The 27,331-nt window shown below is 36.9% G+C and overlaps 2 protein-coding genes across 2 annotated transcripts in view; one reads left to right on the plus strand and one right to left on the minus strand.

Moving 5' to 3' along the window:
* The window catches only part of Serp1 (stress-associated endoplasmic reticulum protein 1), a gene marked incomplete in the record, with an annotated part of 4,566 nt that extends 4,466 nt beyond the window's left edge, over nt 1–100 (minus strand). The window contains 1 exon segment of the mRNA XM_005393009.2: nt 1–100.
* Nucleotides 101–352: 252 nt separating this feature from the next.
* Eif2a (eukaryotic translation initiation factor 2A, 65kDa) overlaps nt 353–27,331 on the plus strand; it is a 38,342-nt gene continuing 11,363 nt past the window's right edge. Inside the window, exons 1-6 of the mRNA XM_005393010.2 lie at nt 353–464; nt 11,954–12,023; nt 18,984–19,058; nt 22,354–22,472; nt 24,309–24,408; nt 24,899–24,981. Coding sequence (XP_005393067.1) covers nt 437–464; nt 11,954–12,023; nt 18,984–19,058; nt 22,354–22,472; nt 24,309–24,408; nt 24,899–24,981 — 475 coding nt within the window. The 5' untranslated portion in view covers nt 353–436. The remainder of the gene's footprint in view (nt 465–11,953; nt 12,024–18,983; nt 19,059–22,353; nt 22,473–24,308; nt 24,409–24,898; nt 24,982–27,331) is intronic.

Genomic DNA, 27,331 nt, shown 5'->3' on the forward strand with positions numbered 1-27,331 from the left:
AGGCGGGCGCCCGCAGGACGAGAACGGGCCCCGGGACGCGCTCGCGCCGCCGCTCCGGCCGCTGCGGGGAGCGCGGAGTGCGAGAGGAAGGAAACGCAGCAACCGCACAGTGCCGCCCGCTGCCTCGAACTACTTCGGGTTCGGCTGCCAACGTCAGCACCGAGGAGGCCCCGCCCCGCGGGAACCCAGGCTCCGCCCGCTGGAGAGGGAAGGCGACGGCCGGCGCACCCGCCCTAGTCCGGCCCTCGCGCTCTAGATGAAGCGGAACTGCAGAGATGCGCGTGCGCGCTCTGCAACCGGAAGTGAATCGACCCAGAGGCTGCTGATCCCGGAAACACTGACTCGCACTCTCCACGCCGGAGGAGACGTGTAGGGGCCGGGTTCGGCCCTCGTTGAACTTTCACCCGAGCGTAGGGGTTTCTTTTTCCGGGACAAGATGGCGCCCTCCACGCCGCTCTTGACAGGTGAGTTCCCAACAAGCAAGGGAATCTACAGAGATTCCACGGAGAAGTTCTATAGAGTAAGGTTATTTTGTGTCTTTTCCCTTGAAAACTGCCCTTCGAGCCTTGGAGTCTGACCTCCCATTTTTTGTGGCTTGCGGAAAGACAAGACTATTAGTTTTTTGATACAGCGTGACAGTCGGAAGTAAGACCTTGTTCGCTGGTGTTCCCCTCCCCTTAACCCATCATCATTCTTCCCTGCCCCTGCACGAACAGAATAGCAAGTGCTACTTGAATTTGTGACCCCAGGTCTGCAATACTGATCTTGGCGTGGATTCTTGTAGAGTCATTTGGTTTTATGTTATGGACACAAAAATAAGCATATGGCTTCACGTTTTAAGTACACCCAGATTTAAAGCATTGCAAATTCTCTACTCCTGCCTTAATGAGATCTGTGGAACTCAATAGGCTGAGTGAAGCTGTGATGGTGTAGGTTTCAAATGATGGCGTGGTACAGTGAGCATGATAGAGATACTTGTAGCAGTATTCGATATTGAAATAGTTGTGAGCATTTAGAAGTAGAACAGTAAAGACTGCTGGGATTTCAAAGCTCTGACAGAGTTTGTAGAGTTGAAGAAGATAAACTTAGTTTTGGACAGATGTTGGACTAGGGTATGGCTATGATCTTTGTATCTGAGCTGGGAAGAAGTCTTTGGTTAAGTCATAATAACTATATGGAAGGAAAGAAAAAAATCATTAAAAGAAAGGTTATCTACTTGAGACTTGAATTTGAAAAGCTTTTCCATGTCTTGCCATTCCGTATTTTAAGATCCATGTTCACTCCTATTCAGTCAGACTACTACAGTTCGTTCACCAAACATTTATCAAACTTTAACTATAATCTACTAGGTAATAGGCTATTTTAAGTAGCATAATTATATAATTATTTTTTCTAGCTTCATAAAAGTAACTGTGTTACTTAGAATTTTTAATAGTACATGGTTAGTAGAACTAGTAAAAGCTAGTACTTTTTTTTTGTCTTTTTGAGACAGGGTCTCACTATGCAATTCAAGCTGGCCTTGAGCTCACTGTGTAGCCCAGGGTGGCCTCGAACTCACAGAGATCCTCCTGCCTCAGCGTCCCAAGGGCTGGGATTACAGGTGTGCGCCACCACACCCAGCCGCTTGTACATTTTAGAATCTGGTAAATTTTCTCCTCTTTAAGCTAATTCTAAAAGGGGAGAATATTTATAGTATAAATTCCATTTTACTTAGCATAGCGTATGGATCCCTTTAGAATTTTGGAGTAGCTCTTAAATATTAATTCTTTGTCTTGGTACCTTATTTTACCTTCACTGCTGACTTTATTAATTCCTTTAAGCAATCTATTATTCACCTTAGGACCATCCTGTTCTTTTTGTTGATTTGGCAGACTTTATCTGTTAAAATTAATTTCAGATATTGCTCTATGAAGCCTCTTCTCACTCTTCCTACTTCTGTATTATTTTTGTGCATGTCATTTTTTTTTTCACTTACCATATGGAATAATTACCTAGTCGTTCTGACGTTTTTCTCTTCTGCTAGACTCCAAGCTTCTTGATGTTAAATACTTGGTCCAGAACCTAGTAGACAATAAGCATTCTAAATGCTTAATGGAAAAATGAAGTGACAAATAGCTCTTTAGTAATTGTCGAATTGACCCAGAATGACAGTTTTCTTACAATGCTTATAAACAGGCATTTTGTAAGACTTTAAAAGTTATCCTGTTCAGTTTTCCTCTCTTATCCTCGTATTGTTAGTCTCAGAGAGACTACTTTATCAGGTTCAACCGCACTGCAAATAGACAAGGCCAGGATTGTGTTCAGATCAGTCCATTTAATTGTCCATTTTTTATCTTTAAAGTACATTGCTTAATGTTTTAAACAGTCTCAGTTTAGATTTTTTTCTTACTTCCAAAATCTTTTGATAAATTTAGACTCATTTGCCAGTTGTGGTAGCACCTGCCTGTAATCCCAGCATTTGAGAAGGCTAAGGCAGGAGTTCAAGGCTGAGAGTTCAAGGCCAGCATGTGCTGCATAGTGAACTCAAGGCTAGCCTGAACTACACAGTGAGACCCTGTCTCCAAAAAAAAAAAAAAAAAAGACTCCTTGAACTGTGAACAATTTGGAGATTATCTGGTAAATTTTATTAGCAACAACTCTTAATTGAAAATGATAAAAAGCCAAAGCAAGTGAAAAGGTATTTTTTCTTTAACTCATGTAATCTAAAAGCGTTGGTACTGCTAGTTTTAGGTAACCACATGACTACAGAAATCTGTTTTTCTTCATCTCTAGCATTTTTGTTCCCTGTTAATTAAATTCCTTCTAGGGCTGACAGCCAGCTCAGGGCTCCAAAAGAAAGCATATCTTTGCCAGTTTTCCCAAGAAAAGTCAAGATCTGATCTCTTTAACTTGGCTTGGCTCTTACTCATCTTTGAATTAGAAGATTAGGACCAGTTATGTTTTCACCTCTAGATAGTTTTTGAAGGAAATTAGTATCTATTAAAGAAGAGCTTACTTCAGGGCATGTAAAGCAACATGAAATCCATATTATCTGCTTGCCTAGTTGAAGTCATTGCGATAATTTATTCAAAATTGAGTCATTTTCCTAAATTGATATGTAGTTCAGCAAATGTAAGAGTTTTAAAAAGCATATTTTAAAAATTATTACAGTGTGTATTTAATAACCTAGGACATCTGCTGTTGAAGCCCAGTTGAGTGATTCTAACTCAGAGCAATAAATAGTATTTAAGTCTCTGAAAAGGCTGGTACGGTTAGAAAAGATATTATGTAGATACAATATTTAATGTAATCCTTGTTTTTAAATAGATACTATGTGAAACTAGAATTTATCTCAAATAAGAACTCTGAATTCTGTATTTTCTTCTAGAATGTATCACTGGCCCTCTGATTAAATGACTAAATCATCAAAAACAGAATCACCAGATGTGAAGGCACTATGAAATTAATTTCACATTCCGTTCACTGTATCACATTCAGATGCTTCTAATTAAAATGGATTCATTATTACAAAGTTGCATATAGAAAAACTTGTTACAGTTTTTGAAAAATTTGTTGAATCCAAGTTTATTTTTGTTTTCATTAACTTGTAACATGGTTTATGTTGTTATGAACTTGATTTTTAATTTTTCCTATTAAACTTTATATCCATTTATTCAAATTTGTATGAAGAAGTTGTTCAGATTGATTGTTTAAGCAAGTAAAGGAAAGATCCAAAATGACCTGAAGTACTTTCTCGTACTGAGGTTTCAACTTAGGGAAATGTAAAACAAAATAGTTGTTTTGAATAGTGATTTATATGTATGAATAAAACTATAATGACCCAATATGATTGTTGTTATGAATTCTGTTATAAAGCATTGTGTACAAAGGGCATTGTCTAATATAACAAGGGATCAGCAGTATCAGAACCCCCATGATACCTCTGATAAATACTTCTGTCTCATAGAGTATTTTTACCTTAGTACAAAAATCTTGGTTTATTCAGTATTTGATTATAAGTCAACATATTGTCTAGTATCCCCAAGCACAAAAAACTTTGAATTGATTTCTTTTCTTGCCATATTGTGAACAAAGTAGTATTACCAAAAACTCACATGACTTTAAAACAAAAAAACATTTTGATATGATTTAAGACTAATACTGGTGACAATTAGGGAGGATAGGGACCTTTATATGCTATTGAAGAGAATGTAAATTAGTATAAGCACTATGGAAATCAGTGTGGAAGTTCTGTAAAAAACTAAAAATAGAACTACCATATAATCCAGCTACACCATTCCTTGGTATATACCCAAAAGAACTAAACTAAGTACACTATAAAGATATCCACAGTATAATTCACAATAACCAAGACATGGAATCAGCCTCGGTGTCTATCAAAGATGAATGGATAAATAAAATGATACATATGCACAATGGAGTATTATGTAGCCATAAAGAAGAATGAAATCAGAAAATAGAAAAATGGATGGAACTCTAGTGCATGTTAAGCAAAATAAACCCAACTCAGAAAGACAAGTATTGCATGTTATGTGGGATCTAGAACAAAAAGATGACATGAAAGTAGAAGGGAAGCGGGCAGGGTGGTGCACACCTGTAATCCCAGCACTTGGGAGGCTGAGACAGGAGAATCGTGAGTTTGAGACGAGCCTGGGCTACAAAGTAAGCTCAAGGCCAACCTGAACTGCATAGCAAGACCCTGTTTCAAAAGACAAAAAAAAAGAAAGAATGTAGAAGGGAGATCATTAGACAGGAGGAGGATTAGGGGAAGGAAGAAGGGAGCATAAGGAAAGGTTATAAAGGGAGAAATATGATCAAAGTATGTTACATGCATTATGAAAATACCACAGTGGCCAGTCACGGTGGTGTACACCTGTAACGCCATCACTTGGGAGGGTGAGGCAGAACGATTGCTGCAAGTTTGAGGCCAGTCTGGGCTACATAGCGAGTTTTGAGACCCAGTCTCAAAAAAACCAAAGAGAGAGAGAAGGAGGAGGGAAGGGAAGGAAATGCCACAGGAAACCCCAAATTCTGATTACTATGCACTAGTTGTGTGTGTGTGCATATGTGTAGTGGGGGAAAAGCTCGCAGAAGTTGCAAAAGTAGTAAATAGAATTATATGTCCTTTTCACCCAACTTTCCCCAACTATAATAACTTATATAGTACTGTATAATCATGGTATATTGTCAAAACTAGGAAATTGATACTGGTACAGTAATATCTACTACACTGCATTCCTTATTCAGATTTCACATTATGTCTTTGTTTATATATATATGTGTGTGTGTATATATATACACACACACACACGTATACATATTTACTAACAAATCCTATTACATATGTAGATTCATGCAATCACCACTACCAGAATATAGAACTGTTTCTTCACCAAGAAACTTGTGCTATCTTTTTTACAGTGTGATCTTTCTTCCAATTCTAATCTTTTACAATTACTGATCTGTCCTGTATTGTAGTAATTTTATCATTTGAAGAGTGTTGTATAAATGTATAGAAAATGTAACCTTTGGATTTATTTAGAATGTGCGCGTATACTGAAAAGCTGTTGATTAATTGACTCAACATTTTCCTTTCTCAGAAACATACTAAAACCAAGAATTGGAGACCATATTAGACTTTGAATATTACTTGAATAGAAAAGAATGGCACTTTTCACACTGGCTTTTAAAATGCCAAGTGTTGACTTCTAAGTTCTTGAATTAATATTCTACATGAAAGAGTACCGATAAAATGTAATTTATTTTTCTCACTACTAGGGCAGGGCATTTCCCACCTTAGTTTGGGACAAAGGTCTGAAATATAAATTTTAAAATGAAAAAACCTTCTACTGTTTACCCTGAATATCCTGAGAAAAGATTCATAAAGACGACTTTTATAAATTCTGGAATATAGCTACAGTTGGGTAATAGAATAGAGTTTGGTTGCATTAGCCTTTTCTGATGACATTGCAGCGTCCCTGGGACTGCACTGAAAATGTGCCATTTTGCTGTCCTAGATCTATACATGAATTCTGAAAGAGAGCTCTTAGTGTTGGATTCCACTATAGTTTGTGAGAAATCTTACTATGCTGATGAAATGTTACGTAATGTAGGAATAAGGTGTAATATAATTTAGTCAAATAAACTCCCTAATTTGAGAAATTTTTTTTTTTATTAATCCTTCAAATGTTTAAAACTTTTACTATTAAGAATGGCCTGTTCTCAGGGTTGGGGATTTAGCTCAGTGGCACAGCGCCTGCCTGGCAAGTGTAAGATTGTGAGTTCGATTCCCAGTACCGGAAAAAAAAACAAACAAAAAAGAATGGCCTATTCTCTTCTAAATTCTAATGTATCATATGTAATATTACATCAGATCATTGATTTGCAATGAGAAATCTCACTATGTGGTAAGAAAACTTTAAAGAATTAAAGTTGGGGATGTAGCTCAGTGGTAGAGTTTTTGCCTAGCTTAGCATGAGTAAAGCCCTAGATTTAATCCAAATCAACACCATAAATAAGTAAAGCAATTTTATAGTTTTTAAATCTTGGAAAATGTTAATCTCGAATGCAGCAATAGGTTAAAAACAAATCCGTATAGCTAGCACATGATAGAGGTATATATAGACCAGATTGTATAAAGTCCTGTAAGCTGTAGTGTAAGGAGTTTGGATTTTGAAATATGCAATGGTTTTCTGGGCTCTATTGTGTTGTAGGCCAAAGTTGCCTATGGGACCAATTGTTTTGGAAAATAGTTCTATCTAGTGGTTTACATGTGGGTGGCATCCAGTGCTATATTTGTGGATGTCTAACAAGAAATTCACTGTTCAGTTATGTATGTGTTATGGTTGATACATTGTGTCAACTTGAGGAGTTTAGAGGTTTGGCTAAGTGACTCTGCAGGGAGCCAGGGTACATACTTTGTATACATCCTGAGCCTATAAAGGAAGAGGGCATAGAGATTATGTGACTGCTACACCCCCTGATGGAGATAACCTGTTTACAATGTAAAGGAAAAAAAAGAGACTGCTTGCAACCAACCATTCCTCCCTTTTGCTCTTGTTTTTGCTGTGTTCTGCCACCATAAACATTTGCCCTCTGCCATGTGCCAGAGTAGCCCTCGAGCCAACCAAATATAGACCAAAACCTCCACAAACTATAAACTAAATAAACCTTTTCTTCCTTAATTTTGGGTGTTAGATATTTTGTCTCAGCAACAACCAAAAAATAAAATAAAATAAAATAAAATAAGGCAGTATGTTTACTTCTTTTTTTATCTCTTCACTAAATTGGTAGCTCCATAAGGCATAGATTTTGTCTGTTCATTAGTGTTTCTTTTATTTTTATTGTAACTTTAGATTATTTGCTGGACTTTGCACCATCAGATACCTGAATTTGAGCTATTTAATTCTTAGGTAGAATATCAGTGTTCTGATAACTGCCTCTTGACTGTTCTTGAGAAGAGAAAAGAAATAGGGATTAGAATTTGAGCCAAGACTGGCCCTGTCCACCAATTTTGCTGGTTTTGTAATAACCAAGAAAAGAGTAAGTGCTTTGTGAATATCTACCAGAAGAGGAAGCAGGTATGATGGTAGCCACAGGCCTCTGTAAAACTTTCTTTAGCTGCTATACAGTTGGTGCTAGCCAGAGTTCTGCCTGGTAAAACATCAACTCATCACCAAATCTTGTTAATTTTCTCAATATTGCATATTCATTACCCAATTTCTATCCCTATTGCCCCATATTGGTCCAAATTTCTATAATCTCTGGTGAGATTATTGCAGAAGCATTTAAAAAAAGTTTCTCCACATTTATTCTTAATGTCTTCCACTTTATTTTCTGTGCTGTATGAGACTGACCTTTTCAAAATTCTAATCTGGATTTAATAATCTGCCTAAAACACTTGAGGTTTCCCAACATCCTTCAGATAAAGACCAACACTGCTTACTTTAGATACCAATATTCTTGGACTGAGCCTTGTTTTCTTTTCCAGGTTCATCTTCCAGCTACACAGGTCTTTGCATTCAGTTCTGATGCTGTCACTTCTCTTGCCATGGAATTACTCTTTGCTTATTAAATTAACTGCTTTTCATTCTGCTGATCTCAGCATGAAAATCACTCACAGACACTTCCCCTGTTATAGTTTATATCTAAAATGGTCCTCTAAGCCTCATGTGCTCTCAGGTGAGGCTTTTGGGATCATGGGTGTGTGATACTGGCTTAGTCTTCTGATTGGATTAGCACAATTCTGCGTGTGACTGTATGGATTTATTGAAGACGGAAACCCACCCTGGGTGAAAGTAGCACCAACCAATAGGCTTGTAGCTGAATGGAATAAAAAGGGAAGGGGAGGCTTACTGCTGCTGCTTCTTGCTTGTCTTGTTATAGACTGTTTCTCCTTTTCCATGTGATCCTGCCTTGGAGCCAGTTGAGGATAGGCTGAAGCCTGTACAAACTATGAGCTAAAATAAACCTTTCCTCCTTAAACTTGTGAGTGTTGGCTATTTTGTCCTAACAATGAGAAAGTAGTTAAGACACTGATCTATTTTTATGTTAACTTCATCTCATTTACTCTGTAGCACCATATATCTTCCTTTGTGGTACTAAATTCAATTATATAGTGCCATATATTTGGTTAATTTGATAATTATGAAGCTTGGTGTGGTGGTGCATGCCTGTAATCCCAGCACTAGATAGGTTGAGGCAGAGGAATGCCACAAGTTTGAGGCTGGCCTAAGCTACATAGAGTTCAAGCCCAGCCTACACTACAAAGCAAGACCCTGTCTCCTAAAACCAAAAAAGAAAAAAATATTGATTACTGTATCCTGAGTTAATGAGGTCATGCCCAAGACTGATTTTCCTACCTACTGTATCTCCAGTGCTTAATGTACAATAGGACCTAGGAGCTAAGTGTTCTCTGCATTCCCCCATAAACATTAGTTGAATTAATGAATCAATTTATTTGTGTCAGCTTTAGACACATCCACTTCAGCCTTTTAAAAGAGTATTGTTAATGCTCCAGATATTTTATTGATTAAATATCATGAGCTTTGTTCTCACTTAATTTTTTAGATATTGCTGCCTTTAGGGGCTTAGTAAATAAATGTGCCATTGTATTGTCTTAGTTTAGAATGTGTAATTATATTAATAGCTTATGTTTTTAAGAATTTTAAATACATGCTAAGTATTCATGGTGTTTTATATAAAGCGTACAGATATCTTGTGTTCCAGTATTTCCCTCTTACAGATTAGGGCACCATTCAGAGACAGTGATATATTCAAGGTTTCGCAGCCAGTTATACACCTAGGTCTGCCACCAAGTTCATGTCCTTTCAAACTACATTGTAAATGCCTTTGTTGTACCTATGACAATGAAAGTTTCCAAATTTTTATTCATTTATTTTTTAAAATTTTTATTAGTATGTGTTTGTGGTACACAATGGTTATATTTACGGAGGTTGGTGGTACATGTGCACACACATCTGTTTTACTTTCCCTTTGTCCTGTGTTCTTGCTTTCTCCATCTCTTGGTCCTTTTCCCATTGCAAAAGATCTATGTGTCTCTCTGTTTCCTATTACCTATCTTTTATTTCGTTCTTTGATTTATTTATATTTTAGCTTTCTCATATAAGAGAAACATTTGATATTTAAGCTTGTGTAGACACAAGCTTACCATTGTCTCAAGGAAAGTCCATTTTCCTATAAGTCAAATTTATTCTTTATAGCAGAGTAGGACTTCATTATAAATGAATAGCACATTTTCTTTTGTTTTTGTTTGTTTGTTTGAGACAGCATCTCACTTTGTGAATGCAGGCTGACCTTGAAGTCACTGTGTAGTCCAGGCTGGCCTTGTACTCGCTGCAATCCTCCTGCCTCAGACTCCCAAGTGCTGGGATTATAGGCATGGGCCACCACACCCACTGAATAAATTTTCTTCATCCATTCATTTATTAGTGAACGTATAGGCCACTTCCAAGAATTAGCTATTGTGAATTGTGCTGCTATAAACATGGGTATGCGTATGTCACTGTAATATGGTATCTTTAACTCTTTCAAGAAGATACCTAGAAGAAGAGTAGCTGAGTTGAATGGAATTTCTATGTTTAGTGAGGAATCTCCATACTTACTCCCATAATGGTTGTACTCAATTTACATTCCCACCAGCAATGTACAACAGTTCCTTTTTCCCTGCATTAGCATTTACTATATGATTTCTTGGTGGTTGCCATTCTTTCTGGAGTAAGATGAAATCTCAGTATTGTTTTAATTTGCATTTCTCTAATGGCCAGAGATGCTGATACCCCCAGGTGGTAATCTTCTCTCAATTTTTTCTTTTTTATGGTAACTGGGGACACATGTGTTTTTCTGACACTTGCATGTCTGTGAAGTTCCTGTTCATTTCAGTTGCCCATTTTTTAACTGGATCTTTTGCGGGGACTAATTTTTTCTTTCTTTTTTTTTAGTTCTTCATATAGACGTTAGTCCTTTGAAGAGTGGCTGGCAAAACAATTTTCCCATTCTGTTGGTTATTTCCTTTGCTGTACAGAAGCTTTTTTTTTTTTTTGTCTTTTTGAGACAGTTTCACTGTGCAGTCAGGCTGGTCTTGAACTCACTATGTAGCCCAGGCTGGTCTCAAACTCGCAGTGATCCTCCTACCTCAGCCTCCTGAGTGCTGGGAGTACAGATGTGCACCACCACACCTGGCTAGAAACTTCTTAATTTGGTATTATCCCCTCTGTTGATTCTTGATGTTATTTCTTGTACAACTGAAGTTCTGTTCAGAAAGTCCTTGTGTATGCCTATGTCTCCAAGATTTTACCTAGTTTATCTTCCAGCAGATTAAGTATTTCAGTTTTAATATTTAGATTTTTGAACTATTTTGATTTTAGATTAATAGTAGTGAGAGATATGGATCTAGCTTCAGTCTTTGGCATGTGTATAACCAGTTTTCCTAGTACCACTTACTAAAGAGGCTGTCTTTTCTCCAGCATATTTTTTTGCCTGTCATCTGCGTTCCCCAGCTAGGAAGTTTAGGGGCCCCTGTGAGAGCTCACCAAAGTAGGGTGTAGCATGCTGAATGTCCCCCATTTGTATGTAGAGCAATGGGCGACTTAATTTTTCTGTGTTGGGTAAATCTTCTCCCTGCAATCCCACCATCGCTGGCAAGCACTGTAACACTAGTTTACTGGACCTGGTGTTTTGTTCTACCCCGTTCTCCCGTTTTCTACTTGTCTGAATTATGGAGTTGCTTGTGGCTCGCTTGGCTGTGCCCTGTAGAGTAGTTAGAGAAATTGCAGGTCTGTTCCATGAGCCAGGGGATCACTGGAGGGCCCTCCCTCAGTCCTGTCCTCTCCCAAGACGGCAAGTACACCAGGGTGTTGTGATCTAGGAGAGGCCCTATTTCCCGTCACACACCTCCCAAAGACTAGATTTAATTCCAGTAGGATTTTCTTTTCATGTATCCTCTTGATTCAGACTTTACCTTTTGCCCTCAGCCTTAGGGTAATTGCTTTTCTCCAATATCAATTCAGAGATGTTCACCTTTGCTTTTGCCCCCAGGTGGTAATCTTCTCTCAATTTTTTCTTTTTTATGGTAACTGGGGACACATCCAGGAGCAGTCTACCACTGAGCTATGTACCTACTCCTTTATGTTTTTTATTTTGAGACAAGGTCTTGCTAAGTTGCCCAGACTGGCCTCAGACTTGTAGTCCTCCTGCTGTAGCCTCCCAAGTAAGTGAGATTACAGGTGTGACCTGTTTTTATTTATAAAAGTTACATAGTTTCTCAGTAGTGATATGCTTCTATGTAATAGGGTATGGAAGTGTGCCCTTTTAATGCCAACATTCTGTGGTACATGAACTGTGTAATGATTTAACATTTTGAAAGCTTTTTTAAAAATACATTTGAGTTTTTGTTAGCTAAATAATTGTGGTTCTTTCCATTATATTTCTTTAGTCCGAGGATCAGAAGGACTGTATATGGTGAATGGCCCACCACATTTTACAGAAAGCACTGTATTTCCAAGGTATGGATTATTTTGTTAAATGCCGTTATAGGAAATATAAATACATTCTAAATTGTTTTTATTGTTGGTATATTTTAAACAGCAAAGAAAACAATAAGCTTGTTTCTTAGGGCATAATATGTAATATTGACAGAAGATGGAAAGAATGCATACTCTTTATCAAAAAATATTATCTTCAGATTTGGACACAGTTGCTTAAGCCATTTTAAAAAATGGAGGGAAATGATACAAAGGAAAAGTGTAGGCATTAGTGTAATTGAGTTTAGGCCTTTGGTTTGGAAGAGTTTTATCTAAAGGAATGAGAAAAACTTGCCAGGGTAATAGTCAAACCACTGCTAATCTTCATGAAATGGAAGAATGAAAGTCAGATAAAGAGCTGGGCATGGTGGCGCACGCCTGTAATCTCAGCACTTGAGAGGCTGAGGCAGGAGGATCGTTGCAAGTTCGAGATCAGACTGGACTACAAAGTGAGCTCAAGGCCAGCCTGAACTGCGTAGCGAGACCCTGTCTCGAACAGACAAAAGAAAATCAGGTAAAGAAGGAAGGTTATAGACTACATGTGCATAATACATAGATAACTAAATATATTTTTCCCTAAAAGAAATGATGGAGGGGTAAACCAAAAACTAACCAAAATGATTACTATAGGGGTAGAGAGAATTACAGGATGCAGGACATATATCTGCAAATGAACTTTGGTATATATAGTTTTAACTTCTGGACCATGTAGTTGTTTTCAGTAATGAAATTAAATACGAATTAAAATAGAAGACTGAAACAAGTGACCCTGCCTTTATATCAAGATATAACCATATGAAAATCTTTGAAATTCTTAACTGCAAATTGGTACTGTCAATTGAATCTGTTATAGCATAAGATAAGTAAATATATTAATGCCATTAGGGAAACACTTGATTCTATCATAGCATAAAGTAAGTAAATAATTATATTAACATCATGAGGAACTTCTTTTTTTTTAGCATGAAAGTGAAGAGAGGTTTGCATATATCCGTACAAACTCATGGTTTCTTTTCATAAAAATACGTGTATTTTATAGTTCTCTTAACTGAAGAGTCCTGGAAACAGTGAGGACCCGGTAGCAGTGAATATGCATGCGTCATAGGTTGTGAGCTCTCAGTACAGTTCCACTTCTTGCTAAAAGGAACCTCACCAGCACTGGTGCTCCATGGAGTCTTTTCTTGTTACTTAGAAACAAGAATTCAAGTTAATAAATGCAGAAGAGGAATAACAGTATTAGACAATCACCATTTTGTAATCTTAAAGAAATCGTGACTTTGGGCCAGTGATGCTCAAGGTTTAGCATGCTTAAGCATCGGAGAAATGCAAGTAGAACTATACAGAGGTACCGTTTTACCCCAGAAAGAATGGCTATCATCAAAAAACCTACTATCTTGGTGAGGATATGGAGAAAAGGGAACTTTCTGTTTCTGAGACAGGGTCTCACTATGCAGCCCAGGCTGGCCTCAAACTCACAGTGACCCTCCTGCCTCAGCCTCTCAAGTGCTGGGATTACAGATGTGCACCACTATACCCGGCAGAAAAGGGAACTTTTTTACATTGTTAGTGAGAATGTAAACTAGTACAACCACTATAGATTGCTCAGAAAACTAAAACTAGAAATTCCATTTGACCCAGTTATTCTCCTCCCTGGTGTTTTCCCAAAAGATATATTATAGGAATACACACACACCCACGTTTATAGCAATACAATTTATAGTAGACAGATCTTGGAAACAACATATAGAATGGATAAGGAAAATGTGGTAATTATACACAGTGGAGTACCACACTGCCATAAAGAAAGATAAACTTGAAGCATTTGTGAATAAATGGGTGTAATTTGACAACATAATTTTCCCAGGTGTGGTAGCCCACACTTGTAATCCCAGCACTTGGGAGGCTGAAGCAGAAGGATCGCCACAAGTTCAAGGCCAGGCTGAACTACATAGCAAGGTCCTGTCTCAAAAAAAGAAAAGGAAACATAATGTTAAATAAGTCAGACACATGAGCGTGAATATCACGTGGTTTTTCTTCTATGAGAAACACTATATATGCACACACATACAAATAAGGAACAAAATAGAAGTGAGATAAATAGGAAATAGTTCAAATACTTCCCCAAATTGTATATTCTGTTGTCACAAAAATATTTCATACATATGTTGTTTTATTTATACTACAAGTTTATTTTAGTTCATTGAAAAGAAAGTTTTTTTAAAAAAAAAGTTTTACAAGAATCATTTTGGCCAGGTGTGGTGGCGCACACCTATAATCCCGACTCTCGGGAGGCTGAGGCCAGAGGATTGTTGTGAGTTCGAGACCAGCCTGGGCTACAGAGTGAGCTCAAGGCCAGCCTGAACTGCATAGTAAGACCCTGTCTCAAAAAAGACCCCAAAAAAAGAATCATTTTGGTTTATGTCTTGTAGTCTGAGTAACTGCTTTGAAGATAACAATATGCAATGTATTAACTATTTAGTCTCTTCTTTTGTTATGAAACTTATTTTTTCATAAAATAAAAAACTACCAGCACTCGGGAGGCACACACCTATAATCCCAGCACTCGGGAGGCTGAGGCAGGAGGATCATTGTGAATTCGAGACCAGCCTGCACTACAGAGTGAGCTCAAGGCCGAGCTGAACTGCATAGCAAGACCCTATCTCAAAAAGACCAAAAAAATAATGATAATAATAATAAAATAAAAGCTGTTGCTGTTTTTTAAAAGAATCATTTGAAAAGCTTATTAAAACACAAATTTTGGCTCTCTACCCTAAATTTTCTGATTTATGGATAAGGGATAGTGCATTTTAAATAACTCCTCAGATAAGACTTGAGTTGCAGATCTGGGGAGCAACTTTCAAAACTAGTGGTCTAAGCCAGGCATGCTGGCACTTGCCTGTAATACCAGCACTTGAGAGGGTGAGGCAGGAGGATTGCAGGAGTTCCAGGCCAGCCTACCCACATGGTGAGTTTAAGGAGAGCCTGAGCTTCTTGTCTCAAAAAAATTAATCAACAACAACAACAAAAACCCAGTGATTTAGTCTGGCGTTCATCAAAAGATGCTAAAACCATTTATTAGGCCCACTTCTCTAGAGCCTTGCTATAGGATATGTGGGCCCAAAACCAGCTATGTTGGCATCAGCAGTGAGCCATCGTAGACCTACAACATGTCAGGCCTTACCAAACTTCCTAAATTAAAAATCTGTATTTGAACCAGATCCTCAGACAATTTATATGTGTGTTAATGTTTGAGAAGCATTCCTGTAGCTAACAGTGGCATTGCAGTTATGTGCTACACTGTATTGGTGAGGTTACAGAAGGGAGGGGGAAAGGGGAAGTGAGGCAGACAGGGAGCCAAAGCTAGCAGTGGGAATACACTGACCTGACCAAGGATCCACAGGATATAGCAGCGTTTCTTGGTCATGCATGCAAAATGCCTCTAGAGAAGCTCTGTGGAACCCTTCTCAAAACAGGTTGGTGTGGAAGAAGAAAATTACCTAAAACCAGCCTTCTCGTGTTTGGTTTGAAGCTGGGAGTCAGAGTTGCTCTCCTACCTGCTGCAGTGGGCATGATGGAACCCATGCGAAATATGACCTCCACTCCTGTGGTCTGAGACAGCCAGTGGTGCTAGGAGGTGCAGTGGCCGTGTCACTTGACTGAATAGTTGTGGTTTGGGAAGAGGAAGAGTTGAGTGGGTCTGACAAGCCACGTGACTGAATCCAGTACAATCTTACTATCACTAGGAATAGAACAAGGACGTATTGCTGCATGTGTCTCCCAGTGAGTTGCAGTAGATACCAAACAATTTACATGAAGGTTTTAACAGGATTTAAAAACTTAATGTTACTAGTTTTATAGAGGAATAGTTCTCAAATTGACTGCATTAGGAGGACCCTTGAGAGCATTTTTAAAAACCAATTGAGATCCAATTCAAATACTTTTTTAAAAACCAATTTGAGATCCAATTCAAATACTGGGTATTAGGTAATAGTAAGGAGTGAGTTTTGTGAAACAGAGTGGCATGGATTACATTGTGTTTTAAAAATACCCTTATCGACTGGACACCACGGCACATGCCTGTAATCCTATCTGCTTGGGAGGCTGAGGCAGGAGGATTGAGTTCCAGGCCAACCTGGGCAATTTAGTAAGACCTTGTCTCAACTATAAAAGGTCAAAAGAAGTAGGGATGTAGCTCAGTACAGAGACCCTGAGTTTAATCCCCAGTACTGCACACAGAAGTAATCCTTAGAGATGCATACTGAAGTAGAATAAAAAGATGTAACATCTGGTTTTTGCTTAAAGTAGTCTGGCATTAAAAATAAAAGAGCAAACCAAATTGGCTTTGAGTTAATATTCAAGGTTGGTAATGGATGGATGGGTAGATTTTCATAGTTTTTTCTGTTATTTTTTTTTATATTTCTCATGTAAAAAGTATACTAGAAGGAAATAGACAACACTTCCCAGTTGCCAAGGTTAAGAATTGAATTCTGGGCTCTGTTGTATAGTAAATTTCCCTTTAGTCTTAAATACTATATTTAAAAGAAACGGTTTATACAGGCATGCTGATACATGCCTATGATCCCAGCATTCAGGAGGCTGAAGGAGGAAGATCCCTGTGAATTTGAGGACAGTCTTTGCTGTGAGTTCAAGGCCAACCAGGACTACAAGATCCTATCTCCAACAAAAGGCATATGATCGTTGAGATAAGAAGGTGATTTTTGGAGTCAGGATGACCATATTGAGTGAATTATTTCACGCTTGTCTCATTTACTTTCTGCATAAATTCCCAGGCACATCAGAATAATAGTACTGTAAATGAGATTTTAGCCAAGTGTCTGAGAAATGAGCAAGTCTTTGGATTGGAAGATGACAGAATTGTCACTGGATAAGACTGAAGTCAGCTAATTAATGAGCTGATGATCGTGGTGGAATGTTGAACTACAGAATTTTGTTCTGAGCTCATTCTTATAAATAATTTAGATGATAGCTTAGAAGTGACATTTTATAATTCACATTATGTAAATCAGTGAGTAACTAATACTTTAAAAGAGAAATCAAGATTTAAGTAGCCCTGAGTAGATCAGAATGATAGGCCAAAACCTGGGAGGAATTGAACAAAGATAACTATAAAATTTTGCTTTAAGTTTTGGAACTGAGTTGCACAAATATAAGTTACCGTTACTGAGTGATTGCAGAAACACAGATGTCATCTTGGGATAAGTGAGTGCAAAGATAATGTTCAGTTTAAGAAGAATGTATTATTCTTGATACAGTTGTTATTCAGCAACTGAAATTATATTTTGGCCATAAAATTCTCATGTGATACTGTGCTACACTCATGGAGTACTTGCACACACATACACATTTCTATTTGAGTCTGTATCGTTAGTAGGAGATGTATTCATAAGGACCATCTCCAGTAGAGAGATATAGGACTTACAAGGAGTGATTAAAAAATATAGTGTGTGTTTAAAAAAAATATTTACAGTAAAAGACACTGCCATTAATCCCCCTCAGAGTACTCTGCCCTGCTTTATTTTTTTTCTTAATTTTTATTTTTATTTTTGTTTTTGTTTTTGTTTTTTTTCAGGTACCGGGAATCGAACTTACAACCTCGCGCTTGCCAGGCAGGCACTGTGCCACTGAGCTAAATCCCCAGCCCCTCTAACATGCTTTAAACATACTGTTCCCATTGTCCTTGCCACTGTCTGTGGTAATTTTTTTTTTTTCCGGTACCAGGAATCGAACTCATGACCCCATGCTTGCCAGGCAGGCGCTGTGCTGCTGAGCTAAATCCCTAGCCCTCTGTGGTAATTTTTAGTGTCTTTATGAGGTGTGATCAAAAGTACAGCGAATGTATCTCCCAAGTGCCATCCAGCAGAGAGGGAGGCTCATAACGTTGTGATGTGTCCTTATTTACCTTACTCAGCAGGTCTAGCACTGTAACTTGTCTTCTGGCTCTTCCCCAAAGTCAAAATGATCCTGAAAGGGTTTGAATTGATTGAGGAAATCAAGGCGGCCATGACAGTACCTACAACCAACTAAAGACTTGAAAGAGAGCTTCCAGAGCTGCTTCAGAAAGTGGCACATGTTCTGTGCTCAAAGCAAGGGGGAATATTTTACAGGGCATTAATGACAGTGTATCTTTTGCTGTAATAATTTTTTTTTAAATGTAACCTTTCACATATCTTATACAGTTTTGGTTACTTGATAAGAGGATTGTTAAGTAGTTGGATTTCCACAGATGCTGTACAGAATCCTGCAGTGACCTTTAATATGAATATTTTCTTATTATTGTTAGAAGTTCTGTCTTTATACATGAGAAATTGATGGTCTTTGTCCTTCAAATCTAGGGACATTGGTTGACCACTTGAATGTATTCTGTCCATCACTGTTGTGCTGTGTGGATAGTCTGGACCACAAAATCTCCCTTTTGAAATTCTTCAGTCTTTGTAAAGTCAGGGCTGACAACTGGTAACTTTCAAACTCAGTTATATTTTTGTGGTTTCCACACAAACCAGTTACTCAACCCCAAAACAGATCTGTTTCTCTCTTAAGATTAATCTGTTGGTGGTTTTTTTTTTTTTTTTTTTTTAATCTTTTTGACACAGGGTCTCACTATACAGTTCAGGCTGGCCTTGAGCTCACTTTGTAGTCCAGGCTGTCCTTGAACTCGCAATGATCCTCCTGCCTCAGCCTCCCTAGTGCTGGGATTACAGGCATGTTCTCCCATGCCCAGCTAGTCTGTTGGAATAATGTTAGTTTCCACTTTACTTTACAAGGGTTGTTGGTGTCTAAAAAGATAAGTATTTTGGCAGGCTAATGCTTTGTGGAGTATTCTTATAAAATTTTTGTAAGTTTTTAGTAAATTAATAGATTGTAGACTTTGTAATCATTTTTGAAAAGAATGTTTATTAATTTAAGCTTTTTTGTCATTTTCAGGGAATCTGGGAAAAGCTGCAAAATTTATACCTTTAGTAAGGATGGGACCTTGTTTGCCTGGGGCAACGGAGAAAAGTTAGTGTTCATTTCTACAACATTCTGTCTTATGTGTGTCATAGACATGAATATAACTGGCATAATCTGAACGACGTGTATGTGGGTGTCATTAATAAATGCCATTAATAAATCTTTTGATGTCATGATAACAGTGAGATAGCTACAGATACCTCCAAAGGGGCAGATATACCATGACTTAAGTGTCTAGTTACTTAAAATTAAAAATGAGTATCAGAAACTGATTTTACACTAAAGAAATTGAGAAGTTATTTTAAATATTGCTGTAAATTATTAGAGTTCCTTAAGTTCTGCCCTACACTTAGAGTAATTTTGTTTTATTTTGTTTTGTGTGGGGTTTGAGACAGGATCTTATTCTGTAATTCAGGCTGGCCTCAAACTCATGGCAATTCTCTTGCCTCTGCCTCTTAGGTGCTAGGATTACAAGTGTGTACCACCACACCAGGCCTTTTTTGTTGTTGTTGTCTTGGGTTTTTTTGCTTTGTTTTGTTTTTGGTATTTGATGTTTTTTTGAGATGGGGTACTTGCTATGTAGTTCAGGCTGCCCCTGAATTCCCAGTGATCCTCCTGCCTCAGTGTCCTGAGTGCTGGGATTACAGGCTTGTGCCACCATACCCAGCCATCAAAAGAATTTTGTTTTGATTTTGTCTTTTTGAGACAGGGCCTCACTATGCAGTTCATTGCTGGGATTACAAGCGTGTGCCACCACGCCTGGCAAAAGAATGTTTAGTATGCTCTATATTACCTAAAATATTGCTACAAAATCGATCTTGGGGGAAAAAAGTTATTTTGACTGAATGGTTATATTTTACTAAAAAAAACAGTTTTTAATTTCCTAGAAGTCACTACAACATTTTTTTTTGTAGACCAGGAAAATGCTCAAAGATTTGTTGCTTAATTTAAAGTAATTTTTGTTGTTTTAATACTGTTAGGTCAGTGTTGCTTTGTTTTGTTTTGTTTGCAGTGTTGGGGTTCAAACCTAGGGCCTCTGGTATACACCTGTAATCGCAGCACTCGGGAGGCTGAGGCAGGAGGATTTCATGAGTTTGAGGCCAACCTGAACTACATAGTGAGACCCTGTCTCCAAAAAAAAAGAAACAAACTGAGGGCCTCACACATGCTGGCTAGGCAAGTGGTCTACTACTGAGCTACATATCCCCAGCCCAACACTGTTAGGTTTTTTGAAAAGGAGAAAAATGTATGCATTGGTTTGAAAAACATCTTTTAAATGATGTTCTTTCTAGTGATACTCTAAAATCTTCACACTCTCAGGTCAGATTGGATTAAACATGCAATATTTAAAAATTCACTAAAGATAATTTGTTGAATTAGTTGAGTTACTTTTTATGACTATAAAGTTGCTGGCAGTTCTGATAATGAAATAATTAAATTTTTATTTTTTTAATTATTGAATATAACCCATAAACTTCTTTCAAATTCTAAATAATGCTATTATATTGGGTCTCACCACAATATTAACAATCATAGCCTCAAAGATAAAATATATTCTCAATTTTTCTTTTTTTGCTATAACATTGTAAGTTTTATTTTTTAATGCATATTTTACTTTCTTTTAAACAGTACTTTTGAGTATTGAACCCAGGGCCTTTGCACTGAGCTACTTCCCCAGCTCTTTTTTATTTTATCTATATGTGTGTGCATGTTTATTTGGAGGGGGATGTTTATTTGTTTGGTTTTGTGGTTTGTTTTTTTTTTTTGAGACCCGGTCTCGATATATAGTGCGGGCTGGCGGTGCACACAATGTGTAGCCCTGGCTGGCCCCATACTCACAGTGATGGCCTGCCTCAGCCTCCTAAGTGCTATGTGTGCCACTGTACCCAACCCTCTTTTATTTTGAGACAGGGTCTCCAAAACTTCGCAGACTGGACTTGAATTTGAACCCTTCTGCCTCAGCCTCCCTGTGGGCTGGGATTACAGGCATGCACTACAACACCTGGCCATATTTTACTTCATAGCATTTGGAGTCAATAGAAATTTACTACCTAGTACGACACTCTGTGCTTTTTGTTGTCTGTTTTTAGGTGTCCCTTACTGCAGTGGCTTATCCCGAAGTGGTTTCATCTTGGCGCTGTTGTTGATTGTCCGTATTTCACTCATATCCCCGCTTAGCCTTCTATTGAACTCAAGTGTCAGTCTTGTTAAGGTAGCTCTGTCTGCCTTTTAAAATGTCGTATTCATCAGTTTAGTAGATATTTTAGACATTAGCATTTTTTTCCTTAAAGTACTGTGGCCACAGCAGTGTAAGTACTTCAGGACATGAGAATCAGATAGAGTATATTGATTGTGGTCTTTGTTGTGTTTATAGTTAACTAAGTCAGAAAATACAACTGATTTTTCCCTAAATAGAGTTTTTTGAGGATCTAGGAATAGTTTCATTAAACTAGTCAAAAAAAGTCAAGGAAGTGTCATGTAATTTTCAAATATGCAATTTAAAATATGTAATTGCTGAAATAATTTGCAAAGAATTGTATGTGTTACGTGCTTAAACTATGCCATAGCCTTTTGAGCCTGTTAGTGACTACTTATCCTAATCCGGGTATCTTTCTCAAACCTAAGTAGAACAGAGTTTGATTCAGCGGTTTCTGGGATAAAATAGAATATCATTCTTTTAAATTGCAAAAAGTTTAGTGTAATACAGAGAATCAAGTAAGACCAAAGAGATTTCAGAAGCTTGGCTATGGCATTTATCAGTAAAATGATCTTCAGTAGATCAACTTGTTTGATTTTCATAAACCTAAATTTAGCCATTTATAAAACAGAGGTGATGATGCAATATTGTTGTGAAAATTAAATGAGAAAATGTATAGATAGTGGTTGGGCCACTATCTAGTACATAGAAAGTATGGTATCCAAAATACAGAACTTCATTTATTAGTTCCTGTCATCATACCACAGTAATGTTTATGTCTTTTGGGGACTGATTTTGAGATTTTAAGAGATATCAAAAATAACCTTGTTGATTTCCTACCTGTTACAGTTTCCATTTATTCAAATGAAAAAATATTCTTTTGTCGTTCTGTCTAGCACCTTTACCGTCCCTTTCATTTGATATTATTTTCTCACATTAGCCTTATATAGGGGCTTTTTAATAAAATGTACTTGTTTTAGTTACGGTGTTTCTGGGATATTTTCTAGAGCTAACTGAAAATTGATTTTTATGAAAAAATAAAAGATTTGGAGTGATTCATATTTGAAAAGAGGTGTGAATGTTTTGCTTAGAACTGGCTGTTATAAAACGGTGTTTTATTGCTGAAGTAATTTCTTTTGAAACCAGAGTAAATATTATCAATATCACTAACAAGAGACTACTGCACTCCTTCGACCTCCCAAAGACAGTTTGCCTTGAATTCTCACCAAAGAACACTCTTCTGGCAACATGGCAGCCTTATACTAGTAAGTATTTTCCCACTGTAAAAATATTCTGGCAGGACCAATGAAATTTAGTGGAAAAAACCAGAAGAGTTTATAATCTTTTGACAGTATTTTGTCTTTATAATAGTAAATGGTATTTGTGACTACTTATAATCAACAGTTAATATTGTGTTTTCCAAATACAGTGCACTGAAATCAATTTTAAGGTATAATAGTCTTATCCAGAGGAAATAGGTTCTTAGTGAACGCCTGAAACTACCAAATCCTTTAATTTAATGCCTCTTCTGTTTTAGCTAAGATCATGCACTGTGGCTGTAATGTTTACTGTTTGAGGTATGACAGCAAAATTAGTATGAATTTCCTTTACTTTTTTCACAGTTTTATGGATAGATTTATTACTGTAGATCTTAGTCTTAGCATATTAAGTACTTGAGAATTTCTGTTTTCACTTACAGGAACCAGTATATAGCTTTTCTTTGGCATATCCAAAGTGCCATCATTGCTACTTTTATGGTTTAACACCACTATTAAGTAAAATAAGGATTACTTGAACACAAGCACTGTATAACCAAGATGAACACAAGGCTACTAGGTGATTAGTGGGCAGGTGGCGTATGGATATATTGCAGACCAAAGGCTGATCCACACTCTGAGAGAGACAGAGAGCTATATGCTACACAGGATAATGCATAATTTAAAACTTAGGGCTCATTTATTTCTGGTATTTTCTATTTAATATTTTTTGGGCTATGGTTGACTGCCAGAAAACTGAATCTTCAGAAAGTGAAGCCATAGATAAAGGGGAATTATGTATATAATAAGTTGGTGAAAAAAATCTGTTTTGAGGTAGAAGAAAAGAAAAGGCTTAAGAGAAAATTTATTGTTTTTGTTTTTTTTGGTTTTTCTCCGGTACCGGGAACCGAACTCACGACCTTGCGCTTGCCAGGCAGGCGCTTTGCCGCTGAGCTAAATCCCCAGCCCCTTAAAATTTAGAAAGTAACTAAAATAAGGAAGATCTCTAACTTTTGAAGTCAACATTTTAAACCATTGTCAGGGAAAGGAAGTACAGTAGAAATAACATCTAAGAGATGTGTGTGGTATTACAAAAAATAAGAAACTGACATTTTCCAACACATTTAAAAATTTCTTATAATATATTAATATTTTATATAGATGTGTTCTATACATGAGTAATAAAATACTGGAAATGGGTATGGGATTTACTTTATTAACCATTTTCTAATATCAATGTTAACAAAATAAAAACAAAGAAAATGTTGATATAGTTGTAAACCTCCTGGGTTTTGTTCTTTCAAGAGACCGGGACTCTAATGAATCTTTCTTTTCCAAGTAAATAAGAGGGAAACTGAGAATCATGAGTGGTTTTATAAAATTTCCTTTAAAGACTTACATTATAGCCAGGGCTATCGTTCATGGGCACAAGCGCCTGCCTGGCAAGTGCAAGGTCCTGCGTTCAATTCCCGGTACCACAAACAAAACAAAACAAAACAAAAAAAACCACACTTATACCATAGCTTCATGCTTTCATGATTTAATCCAGTGATAGTAATCCATGTCAAACTTAATAGATAAAAAATCTCTTAAGTATTCATAAAACTAGCAGTAATTAATTTGTTTTAGAGATGCTGGGCTTTTGCTTAAACATATTATATACATTGTCATGGCTTTAGGGATGAATGATGAAGTCCATACTTAAGGTTGGAGAGGAAAGTTGACTTTAAAAAGTCCTTTATTTGATTTTCATAATCCTGTTCAAAATTTTTCTAGGTGTGAAATCTTTTTTAAAACATGTTAGGAGACATTTACTGCCAAAAAAAAAAAATTGTTTCATTGCAGCTTCTAAAGATGGCACAGCTGGGATACCCAACCTACAACTTTACGATGTAAAAACCGGGACATGTTTGAAATCTTTTATACAGAAAAAAACACAAAATTGGTAAATAAAAGCTTTAAAGTGCTAATTATTTTCAAAATATTTTAAATATTATCATGGTATAATATTTGTTTCTTTGGTATTGATTTTGAAAATAACTTAAACTAAAACCGAGAGCTTTAAGGATTTTGTATATAGAAATGTAAAGAGTAAAAATGTGATCTTCCTTGTTTAGGCTTCTCCCGCCCCTACTACTGGAACACAGGAATGCTCTGAGATATATCCCTAGCCAGTTTTTATTTTGAGAAAGGGTCTCAATACATTCCCCAAGTAGGACTTGAATTTGCAATCCTCTTGCCTCAGCCTCCTAAAGTGCTGGAACTACAGGCATATATATGCCACTATGCCAGCTTCTTCTTTAAAAGGAAAAAAAAACAATACTTTTTATTATAAGTATTTTTTCTTAAATAGTAAACAATAATCCCAGACTTTAACATTGTAACATCATATTACAGTTTGACTAACTTTTTTTTTTTCTTTCTTTTTGATACAGGTGTCCATCCTGGTCAGAAGATGAAATTATTTGTGCCCGAAATGTTAACAATGAAGTTCACTTCTTTGAAAACAACAATTTTAGTATGGAAGGATTTGATAAATGATTTTATTATATACTTTAAGCTTATACAGTTTTCATTACCTTATACCACGTGTTAGAATTCTCTGAATTCCTGTTGGTTTACTAATCAATAACTATTATGCTATTATTTTCATTTGCATAATTCATTGTACATCTGAATGCCAAATTCTATAACACAAAGATTTTAATTTTTACAAAAACTTTGTTATTTGATCATTACTGGATATTTTTTATTGTTTTTTGGAAGTTTTTGCTTTTGTTGATTTTTTGAAACAGGATCTCACTATATAGTTCAGGGTGGCCTTAAACTCACTATGTAGCCCAAGGTGGCCTCCAATTTGTGGTAATTCTCCTGCCTCAGCCTGCTGAGTGCTAGGATTACAGGCATGTGCCACCACACCCAGCTTTCTGGGGGTGTTTTAAGACAGGGTCTCGCCATGTAGTTCAGGCTGGTGTTGAACTCACTATGTAGCTCAGGCTATCCTATCCTCCAACTTGCAGCAGTTGGCCTGCCTCAACCTCCCAAGTGCTGGGATTACAGATGGGCCCCACCATAGCCAGTCATAATTATTGTTAAGTGAAGATCTGAGAATACTGACCTTACTTGCTATTGCAGTTCTATGATGCAAACTTCTCAAATATTTTATTGTATACAATTTCATACACAAAAGTAGACATCTAGTCCCTGTAAGCATCAAGCAGTAAGCAAACTTAATGATCTCTTGTTGTTGTTTGAGATAGGGTCTCACTGTGCAGTTCAGGCTGGGCAGTCGTCTCTCATCTGTACATTTATTCTGCTATCACCTCACTAAGCTAAAGCAAATTCCATAATCATGTAATTCTACCAATACATATTTCAGTACATATTTCTGAAGATTAATCCCCTTAATTTTAAAATCGAGCCACAATATCATTATCACCAATCATTAAGTATCTCATTGTTTAAATTTCTAATAATGGCAAATATTACAGTTTATTTAAAGCTCAGAATCCAAAGAAGTTGTCATACTTTGCAATTGATTGATATATCTTGTTTCTTTTAATATATAGATTCCTACCCCATCTTTTTTTCCCCTCTTGTAATTTATTATTTAAGAAATAAGGCTATTTATTTTGTATATTTTCCCATAGTTTGAATTTTACTATTGTATGCCATGGTATAATTTAAGATAATTCATCTTTACCCTAGTTGGATTTATTTTTATTTATTTATTTATTTTTTGTACCGGAACTCAGTACCTTGTGCTTGCCAGGCAGGTGCTGTGCTGCTGAGCTATATTCCCAGCCTCCCTGGTTGGATTTAGAATTGGCCAACTTCATGTTCTTATTTTTTTGGTGGATGGGCCAAGACTGCATCATAAAGTGGTGTTCTTTTCTCAACAAGCTTGTAATGTTTGGTTATCTTTAATATTATAAGGTGCTGGCATTAATATTCAGTACCCAGATGCATTACTTATTTCATCAGTGGTGATCTCTTTTTTGTTGTTATTGTTATTTGAGACAGGGTCTTGCTTTGCAGTTCATGCTGGCCTTAAACTCGTGTAGGCTAGGCTGGCCTCGAACTCATGGTGATCCTCCTGCCTCAACCTCTTGAATGCTGGATTGTAGGCCTGTATCACCATGCCCAACCCATTCCTTTTTGTGCATTAGCTGTACTATTACAAAGGAAAATTGCCCCATCTACTCCATGGTTACTATTTGAAACTGTGAGAAAAGACAAGATAATTATTCTTTGGGGATTTTGTTTTTGTTGTTTTTTGGTATCCAGAATCGAACTCAGGACTGCGCACTTCCCCCGCAGGCACTGTGCCACTGAGATGTATCCCCAGCCCAAGATAATTATTCTTTCCCTTCAGCAATTTTAATATGTTCTCTCTTTAGCAATCTTTATTGTAAACATTTAGTTTTCTCTCTTTCTTAATGAACTATGAATTTAAAATATATATGGTTTAATCTGTTGTAGTTACTACTCTTATTGATGCCCAGATTGTCTCATCCTTGTTCATTTAGTTTTATTTTGTCTTTTTTTTTTTTTTTGGTTTTTCTCCGGTACCAGGAACCGAACTCACGACCTTGCGCTTACCAGGCAGGCTCTTTGCTGCTGAGCTAAATCCCCAGCCCCTATTTGTTCATTTAGTTTTAAATGACTTCTCAGCTTATGTAAACTCTTCCGCTGTCTTGTGTATTTTTTGATATACATCTGCAGCCAACCAGTTCCAGGAAACACTGTTTCCTTTTAATGGAAAATGGTATTTAGAGACCACAGTCTTAGATTTAAAGGTTCTCATTGCTGAGGCACTGATCATTGTTTCTAGGCTTTTTTTTCTTTGTATTCTTAAATTATGATAA

This window comes from Chinchilla lanigera, unplaced genomic scaffold, assembly GCF_000276665.1.
Source record: "Chinchilla lanigera isolate Chin_1 unplaced genomic scaffold, ChiLan1.0 scaffold00047, whole genome shotgun sequence".
NCBI lineage: Eukaryota > Metazoa > Chordata > Mammalia > Rodentia > Chinchillidae > Chinchilla > Chinchilla lanigera.